Source organism: Micromesistius poutassou (assembly GCF_964030765.1).
Source record: "Micromesistius poutassou genome assembly, chromosome: 13".
Classification (NCBI taxonomy): domain Eukaryota; kingdom Metazoa; phylum Chordata; class Actinopteri; order Gadiformes; family Gadidae; genus Micromesistius; species Micromesistius poutassou.
Window position 1 is genome coordinate 3,138,755 of NC_140283.1, and position 10,104 is coordinate 3,148,858.

At 45.6% G+C, this 10,104-nt stretch overlaps 1 protein-coding gene across 1 annotated transcript; it reads right to left on the minus strand.

Moving 5' to 3' along the window:
• Positions 1 to 742: 742 nt before the first annotated feature.
• skor1b (SKI family transcriptional corepressor 1b) lies at positions 743 to 5,182 on the minus strand (the record flags this gene model as incomplete). The annotated part of the gene is made up of 7 exons (XM_084477813.1): positions 743 to 840; positions 1,379 to 1,453; positions 2,013 to 2,087; positions 2,783 to 2,842; positions 2,942 to 3,034; positions 3,118 to 3,208; positions 3,443 to 5,182. 7 exons carry the CDS (start codon positions 5,180 to 5,182, stop codon positions 743 to 745), a joined length of 2,232 nt encoding a protein of 743 aa, XP_084333939.1.
• Between the last annotated feature and the right edge of the window lie 4,922 nt (positions 5,183 to 10,104).

The following is a 10,104-nucleotide window of genomic DNA, read 5'->3' on the forward strand; positions in this document are numbered from 1 at the left end:
AATTAATATGAATTAATATTGAAAGAGCTTGGGGTAGTCAGGTAAAGGACTTTAAAGCACGCAGTGACATATAGATTTGTTTTATTAAAATCAAAATTTCCTTAGTTGTCAAAACATATCTATACGAACCAGAGGGCTACTTTAGGAAGCATCAGTTGGTGATCACCGCAATTAGCAGATCACAATTTGGTGTTAACGATACAGAGCAAACCCTTGTTCGCGCATTGTAAAAATGTTCATCACATATGTATACGCTTATTTACAAACGTAGGTTTTACGATATCATTATTTTCATCACTCGTTTAAAGTGCATAACATTCAAAATATGTATATTATAAAGATGAAAAGGACAACAAAGGTAAGAGGCGAATTCACAATACTGGATAGGCTCTACATTCTATAACTCTATAATAATAATAATAATAATAATAATAATAATCATCATCATCATCATCATGACTGGGTACATATAATGTCATTGCACTTTGCCTCAAAATAAATATAATCAATAGATGGTATTTTAAATTACAACAAAATAATCTGACCGATACATTAATAGCCTTGGTACACAATCCAATATGCTCCAATCAGTTACAACACAAACAGTCACAACAGCGGGCTCCTGTCAAGCTTGTTTTCCCTCCAAATGTTTCTTGATTTTTTTTATCCTGTGACAAGTCAACACAGAATGTAGGTCCATTGTTTCCATATTTTCTATTTGGTGTTCTACTGCCTGACGGGTTCACGGGGGCAACAGGGGGGGTTTGAAGGAACAAGTACCCGCACAGTGACGTGGAGTTAACATCTTGCAGGAGAAATGATGTAATGCGTCGTGAGCTTCTAGGAAGAAAGGGATAATGGCATAAATTAATGAATGAATGAATATGTGTGCCTGTCTTTGCAGGTGTGTGTGTGTGTGTGTGTGTGTGTGTGTGTGTGTGTGTGTGTGTGTGTGTGTGTGTGTGTGTGTGTGTGTGTGTGTGTGTGTGTGTGTGTGTGTGTGTGTGTGTGTGTGTGTGTGTGTGTGTGTGTGTGTGAACGAGTGCTAAGAGGAGAATGAGGAAGCCAATTCTTAATTCGAAAAAACAATACGGAAAACGTGTTTTAAATGTTTAGAATATTTTCGTTTGCAGAACGAAAATATTAGTTTAGGATATCTGAATTGTTCTTCTTCAACATCTTCAGATATTTTTAACTGAATATCATTCTTTCTCGGTCCATATTTTATATTTTAGATAAAACAGTTCATTGAGGGAAAATGCCAATTAACCGACAAACACCAATACATTTTGAATCAAGGAGGTTGAACAATAGGCAAATAGCGATACTAAAAAAATAATGCAAGTAGTTTGTCAACCAGTTCAATTATTTTTCTCACCTCTGACGATATGCAGCTGTTGCACCATCTCCTCTCTGTAGGATAGCTCCCTTTTCATCTGATCTTGGAAATTATCTGATTCAATAAAGAGAAGAGATATATTTTTAATGGACAACGTGCAGGCAAGTTGCCAGATACAACTTTGTATGTATGTAGGGTCCTAGAACAAAACCCAATGCCATAGTCCAATATTCCTAATATATATATATATATATATATATATATATATGGTCACGGCTAATAATAATAACAATAACTTATGGTTATTAAATATATATAGTAGCTTTTAAATAGACTTTACAAAGTGCTTTAACAGACAATACAACATTTATCAAACATTTATCCTTGGACAGAGCGTTTTATATCAGTTTAGACCGTAATTTGTCAAATATCATATTAAAGCCATTTGTAAATGATCAACGATAACCAAACGTTAATAATTGTCTATTTTAAAAACGCATACCAAACTTCTGAATTAAAAAAATATTTTAGAGCGAGATGAAATAGAAAGCTGGGCTCTTTTACTGAATTCCTCTGCTTTCCTTGGCACAGACTTATGATTATAATTTGTACCGTTTAGTTATAATGTACCAGCAGGAGAAAACATGAATTAGTTCATGTAATAAGAGCATACCTTTAAGATGTTGAAACTCCCGCTCCAGCTTCTTCCTCAGCTCAACTTGCTCCATAAGTTGTTTCTGAAGTTCTTCTGCAGAAACAGACAAGATCAACAATTATTGGTCTGGTTGCGCAATTTTAAATGTTGTCAAATGCTTTAGTCAGTTTGACAATAAAACAATTGTAAAATCATTAGAAATTGGTGTTATTCTGAACCAAGGCAGATATTATCACAATCAGCCTGTATGCTTATGATCTATATTTTTTGGTCCTTTGCATATTTATTTAAAATGACTGAAACGGGAATATGATCTGATTCTGTAACTTGAGGAGATAACTTCACTCATAACGTTTGCGCTCGGTTTTGATTTGGTGTAAGGTGATAATTAATCTTCATAAGGAGAATAATTCAAGGAATCAAATGAGAGTTGCGGGTTGGTACAAAATATACCAAAGATAACTTTATATTATGGTCGGCCACTGTACAAAATAGGTTCATAAGAATGTGTATACCATCATCAATAATATAAGGCCTATTCATATATGTATATGTAATGTATATATGTAGAATTATTATTATTAATATTAATTATTTTCTAATCACTATTATTATTACAATTATTCCTATTATCATAATTGTTATTATTGCAATATGATCATTATTGTCATCCTCAGCTATATATGGCTGGTGGGTTCATATCGTGGCCAGACATCTTCTGAATGATAAGACTGATATAACTGACCTAATAACTAATATGTGTAATAAAGGCTAACCTACCGTCTTACCTTTTGCCTGTGTTTCCTGGTCCTTCTGTGCGGACGGAGCCCTGGCGGTGGCCTCTTTCCCTGGAAACCACCACAGAGGAAACCAGTTAGATCTAAACCAGTTAGATGCCTTAATGTATTCAACCGAGGCTGGAGATTCATCACCTCGATGGTACTCACCCTCGTCTAATTCCTCGCTGCTTGGTTCAGTGAAGGACTTGGATTCCACTTCCTCTACGGTGGAAGACGGCTCTTCTTTACTGGAGCCTTCGTCTGATGGAGAGAATAAAGCGGTGTTATTTCTTCCTGTTCGCCCTGGTGCGGTGGCTGTGGATCCATGAGGCAAAAGCTCTGACCGTTTGATGTGAGAAGTCCTCTCTGATAGCTGGCAGGTCTGAAGTGATACGGGCTGTTTCCTTGTACATCCTCCCTCTCAGGAGTATAAACCTTTACGCACAAAATAGTAATTAAAGCTCCACAAATAGAAATCAAGCAAACTTCAATAATTTAGTCGTTTATGGAGAATGAGTGGTTATACAATCGCAGGCTTTTATGAATGTGGACCACAGCTAGAGCTACACACATGGCACTAAAGGCCTTAATAAAATAAACGGCCTGAACCTCAAACTTTAACCATAAAATACAATTAAAATAATTTTGAGACAAACGTGTCCAACTCACCTCAGCGTAAGACGTGGCTACGTGGTTCTCCGGTAACGGTTTGCTCTGGACATCTTTCTCCGACGACTGCGCGACGTGTCCACTCGTCCTCGGGACGTCCCCGCGGGGGGGCAATTTGGGCTCCACGTCGCCCGCCAGGAGGCCGTGTGCCAGGCCGTGCGCCAGGCTCTGGCCGGGCAGGGCGCGCAGACACAGGGAGGACGCCCCCCGCGAGTCTTCGTCCTCCGGTGACTTATTATTCGTCTCGACGTCCACGTCTGGCTCGCCGTCGCTGTCGACGCAGGGGGACGCAGACCGGTAGCTGGAGCTCTCGCTAAGAAAATCTGGCGATAGGTATCCCTTACGCGAACTGTTATAGCTTCCCCTCGTTCCGTACAGTTTCGCAATGCTGTCGGGGTCTTTAATGACGGGCCTGAACGCGGAGACGTAGTTGATCTTCCTCGGCACCAGGGTCATCCCGTCCATGGTGCGCGCCTCGTCCCCGGACTTGTCCTCGTCGTTACGCGCGGACTGCGTGCTGGAGCACCGCTCGCTGTCGACCAGGCTGTCCTTCGACGTGTTGGTGCTTCGGTCACTGTGCTCGGATAAGTCCATGTCACTGGGTCTAGGGGGGCATAAAAGTTCTGAAGGCGGTTTGTGTGGTGACTGGTGGTAAGGCGGCATGGGGAGGCTCCCCGCGGTGGGCCAGAACATGGGGAACGGATGGTAGGCGCTCTCCTTGGTACCGGGCCAAAGGACGCCTGATAGGTTGTGCTTGGCCTGCTCTCCCAGTAGGCTGTCCTCTTTCTTTTGACACAGGCCGAAGGCTGGGAATCCATACGGGTGCGGGAAGATGGGCGGCGGGATCTTCTGTAGCATCCCGAAGCCCTTACTGGGCACCGGGATCACGGGGTAGCTGCGCGCGGTGGTTATGTTCATGCCGCCCCGGGTGTCATCGGAGCGCAGGATCTTTGGAGGGATCTCGGGTGAGCTCGGAGAAAGACGCGGTCCGTGGGATTTTAAAGACGAGCCGGGTTCCGGGCCGGACATGGGCAGGGTTCTTTTGCGGCTGCCCCCGTTAAACATGGCCTTAACGTCTTCCCACGCATGGGCAACCTCGTCTGCGGAATTCTTGTCGGTTAATTTGAGGTGTCGCCTCCAGGAGTTGAAGTTGGCCGCGTCGGGTTGCGTGTACTTGGACTCGGGCGTGCGGTGCGAATGGAAAATGAATTTGTTTGGGGAGAAATACATGTTGCAATAGGAACACTTGATGCACTTGGCTCTGGAGCTGTTGTACCGCGCCGGGATGAAGCTTCCCCGGCTGCCCCACGCGCACTCGTGGGACACGTCGAACGCGAAATTCTCGGGTAGTTTGGGGGGCGAGTGAGCCCCTAAAAAGGACTTGCAGAGTCTCTCGGCCTCGCGCTTGGTGATCATCCCGCAGCGCCGGGAGGAGATGGGCATGGCCCCGGCGCGCCGCAGGATCTCCAGCTGGACCGGGGTGCACTGCACGCAGGTGATGCCCAGGGCCACGCGGCGGTTGTGGATCTCGTTGTAGCTGTAGTTTTTCAACAGCGTGTTGGAGATCTGCGCCAGACACAGTCGCTCCTGGCCGTCGATCACCAGAGACACGATGGGTATTCCGTACAGCACCGTCTCGCTGACCTGGTTGGGCTTGAGGTGGTTGGAGCTGGGGTAGGACAGCTCCTGTTTGGAGGAGGGCGAGGAGCTGGAGTCTCGTCCCGCAGGTATGGACTCCATCCTTTGACCCCTTGGCTGAAAATATAGAGTTTTAGAGGCTATCAACTTTTGAGTTTAATGTGGAATCGTCGCCCCTTGCGGGCCTTTGTAGAGGAATTGAGCATATGCCAAGAAACAGACAGAAAGGCCGAGGAAATGTGAAATGTCGTTGCTCCTTATTTAAAATTAGCAGTTGTTTCTGAAAGACTCAGCATTAATTAATCGCCAAAATGTAATAATATTTGATTGTAGGTTTCAAAGCTATAGTGTTAGACATAAAATAGCCAATAGGCCCATAACGGCCACTTTCCCCACTGTATTTACTATTTTATTATAAAAAATAACCTTTACATAATGGCTTCAGGATGCAGCAGTATTCGCGCGATTATTAACAGACCACTTGATAAACTATAAGAACAAATCCTGGCTGCAAAACTTGAGGATAGCTGCGAGCATCACATCAGGATTTCAGAACTCACCTTCACTGTGAGAAGATACGTCCCCGCTTCTGCAGCATATAATAGCGCCGTCAGTGTAGAAGGAAATCCAGTTTGGACAGTGAGAGTAAACGTGCGGTTTGCAGCACCGATGCAACGCTGTGAGCCCTCCTCCGTCTGGTCAACCCTCCTAGTCCCTGCTGCCGGAGCGCTGCGTGTGTGCGGGAGGCTGGCTGTGGGGAGGTTAGTGTCCACCTGGTAGACAGGCACGGCCCCTTTACGACGTCTAGAGAGCTTTCTAAAGCAATCAAGTGACAGCCGAAGTACAACAGGGCACTCCCACTCCCACTCCCCCTCACACTCACACAGCGAGAGGCACAGACAGAGCTTTCCTGCCTGACTTTCTTGTTGACGCACGTTAGCTTGTATGTGATGTATGAACATCTACAGTTATTTCTCAAGAGTTCATGATGTGCAAAAAAAAAACAAAAACATAAAATATTGCGTGGGGTTGATATCGTTTTGTAAAATATTGCACCCTTGAAAAAGCTGCAATTGAGTTTATTTGCATGCAGTAGGCCTATCCAGATATATCTAAATATTGAAATGTGTTATATGTTTATGCATTCATCAATCCTTGCACTTTTTATTTCCAAATGTAGCGACATTATGCACGGCGATGATGGAGTGGGATTTTATTTTTTCCTCAAAACAGCAGGAACCACGAAACATATTGTGTGTGTGTGTGTGTGTGTGTGTGTGTCTCTGTGTGTGTGTGTGTGTGTGTGTGTGTGTGTGTGTGTGTGTGTGTGTGTGTGTGTGTGTGTGTGTGTGTGTGTGCGCGCGCGCGCGCGTGCACGTATGTATTTGTCCCCGACCGATGATGTATGAATGCAGTGTGCAGGCCTTCATCACATGTTCAGTTCCCACGGATTCACGGTTTACAAGTTCCACCTCTCCAGCGCCGGACCAGCTGCTCCGAGGACCGTGGTCCTATAAGTAGGACCACAAGTCATCACGCAATAACTACTGTAGATCCAATGAGCATTAACTACCACAGACTGCAATTAAAAAAGTTAAAACGCGTAAAGAAACTTGTATGGTGATGTTAATCTTGGCTTTATTGAAGCGACGCGTGGCTGCGATGCAATATTGATGAAGGTAACCGGACGCGGCCCGAGTGGTCCTGATGCTGGCATAAACCCAGAGCAGCTTCTGCTGCGTTCTGTCCATAAACAACCAGCCCACTGCTTATTATTATTATTATTATTATTATTATTATTATTATTATTATTATTATTATTATTATTATTATATTCATAACCACCAATGTTAAGTGAATAAATAAATATTTGAGCAATTTGTATAAGCCTATTATAATTTGTGGCTCAAATGTACAGCTATAATTTAGTAGTTAATATATTGGTGTGTATTTCTTCTGTTATGAGCCACTAGTCTGAGATAATTTCACCAGGGGTATCCATCCTTTCACTGAGTGGAATAAGAATGGGTTTATCCATTTCTGAAACATGTCGTGGCCAGGGTACGGAATTGTATAAATTGAGTTAGAAATATTAACTTTTATGATTTTTAAGTTTGAATAATGACTCGGATAGATAAAATGTAGAAGCCTATTTGTGGTAACACATTCAATTAAATATTGCTGGATTCAACTTGAGTTTATATTCATCTAAATATTCATCTATAGGCCTACTCATTTACGTCGAATCACAAAAAAGTTTGCATGACCTTCACAACAGCTTCGAGTTTCATTGTCTTAAAATAATGAATTACACTTTCCCCGCTAAAACACCACAACACATTATTGACAAACGAAGAATAAGGATTGTTTAGGTGAAATATAAGTTTCATTTTGATGTTGTTGTATTGGGGTGAGCGTGTTTCTGCTAATTGTTTGAGCGCGCCGCGGCGGGCCAGGGGTCGTTAGGGTCATTCGAGGGCCGGGCTTACGCTACATTTCGTGCAAGACGGAAAAGCTCATTTAAAAGTGAGTCTGCATTAATCACAGCGCTGCAAGAAAGTGTGATAATCACCTGAACACTCTATTAAAATAAAACCACCTGCCCGGGGGAAATCTTACCTTACTCTTTAATTGTTTTGAGCGTTTGATAGGCTTTTTAATCTAAGATTAATTTATGCATTTTTAAATAACTCTACATATGATTAATACGCTTGAAAATTAAAAGGAGACTAAAGCAATTATAACGAGTGGTTGGTCATCACCTCATTAGAAGATGCGGTTTGGGTTTGCCTGTGTGTGTGTGTGTGTGTGTGTGTGTGTGTGTGTGTGTGTGTGTGTGTATGTGTGTGTGTGTGTGTGGGGGGGCATATCCGTGGGCAATTGAAACAAGCAATGTAAACAATGCAGAGGCTCCAAGTGGGCCCTCCCTACTCTGAATCCTTCTCCTATGATCCCTGACGGAGGGCCAGAAGACTGAGACCACTGTTCTACAGTGATAAACAGATCTAGTTAGTCATGTTCTACAGTGATAAACAGATCTAGTTAGTCATGTTCTACGGTGATAAACAGATCTAGTTAGTCATGTTCTACGGTGATAAACAGATCTAGTTAGTCATGTTCTACAGTGATAAACAGATCTAGTTAGTCATGTTCTACAGTGATAAACAGATCTAGTTAGTCATGTTCTACAGTGATAAACAGATCTAGTTAGTCATGTTCTACAGTGAGTAACTCTACTGATCTAGTTAGTCGTGTTCCGCTGTGATCAGCTGATCTAGTTAGTCGTGTTCTACGGTGAGTAACTCCTCTGATCTCGTGAGCCGTGCTGGGCGGTGATTAACAGATGCAGGTAGTCCTGTTCTGCGGTGATTAAGGGTTCAGATGTAGATGTGGGGGGCTGCGGTCCGTGCGGGCGGGGCCGGTCTGAGTGCAGGTCTCTGGCAGCGGAGGGGCCGGCAGCAGAGAGCCTGCCCTGCCCGGCCCGGGGAGCGTGGGGCTGGGGAGCGCGGCGCAGTGACTTACTAAAGGACTGCTAATGTGTAAACAAGACATCACTCCTCTGCTGCTCTGATGTTTACTCGTCTGCTGAAAGCCCACCCCTGGGTCCTGACATCGGCGTCTCCTCCACCGCTAAACGGCCCGTCTCCCAGGAGCGCCAGCCGGAGTGCACTGCTTAAGTGTGTGTGTGTGTGTGTGTGTGTGTCAATGGATGTGTGGGTGTGTGGGTGTGTTTGTGTGGTGTGAGTGTGGGTGTGTGTGTGTGTGTGTGTGTGTGTGTGGGTGTGTGTGTGTGTGTGTGTGTGTGTGTGTGTGTGTGTGTGTGTGTGTGTGCACACGTGTGTGCACATGTGTGTGTGTGCGTGTGGGTGTCTCTGCACTTGTGTGTGTGAATGTGTTTGTGCGTGTGTGTGTGTGTGTGTGTGTGTGTGTGTGTGTGTGTGTGTGTGTGTGTGCGCGTGTGTGTGCGTGTGTGTGCGTGTGTGTGCGCGTGTGCGTGTGCGCGTGTATGCGCGTGTGTGTGCGTGTGTGTGCGTGTGAACATGCATGCACGTATGTGTGCTTGCATGCGTGTGTGCGCGTGTGTGAGCGTGTGTGTGCGTGCGCGTGTGCGCGCGTGTGTGTGTGTGTGGGGGTTGGTCCTGGCGTGGAGGGAGCCGGGGCTCCGGGACCCCTTTGTCCGGCCGGGGGCTCATCTGCCAGAGCGGAGCTGTGGGGTCCCCGGGGACGCCCGGGACAAAGGTGCTAAAAGGCTGTGTGACAATGAGGGTGCTGCGGGGAGAGAGAGAGAGAGAGAGAGAGAGAGAGAGAGAGAGAGAGAGAGAGAGAGAGAGAGAGAGAGAGAGAGGAGAGAGAGAGAGAGAGAGAGAGCCTTCAGGAGCGGGACGCAGCCTGCATGGGACGAGCCACGCCAATCACAGCGCAATTACTGCAGCGCCCGGCAGCCTCCGCCCGGGCCTTGTGCCGGCGCCTTTCTGGGGAGCAGACGCACACAAGGACGGGCAGGCGGCTGCTCAAGTGTGCGTCGCTTTCTATGCAACGCTCTGTGTGTGTGTGTGTGTGTGTGTGTGTGTGTGCGTGTGCGTGTGTGTGTTTACAGGTGGCCTAATATAATATTCTACTGGTGTGTGTGTGTGTGTGTGTGTTGGGGGGGGAGGGGGGGGTATATGAATTGTTTGTTCTGCCATGGATTTCAAGTTGTAAATAACACAATAAACAGCGGAGGAATCAGGAGGAAGGACAGGAGTCGGTCGTTCCGGAAGCGTCCGTGTTACCAACAGCCAGGGAGAGCGACGATACGGGCTCTCCTTTCAACAGGTCCACACAATAACCATCGATGGGTTGAGACCGGCGACGGCGGCAACAGCGAACCATTCAGTGTGGTCGACTTTACACAACGTAGTCGGTTTAGTTGATCAATCACGATGAAACCTCATCTCGTCGTCGTCCCCTCCACCCACCCCCCCCCCCCCCCCCACCCCCCATCTCATTGGTTTGAAGGAATTGAAGATTGGTGCGTGTGTGTG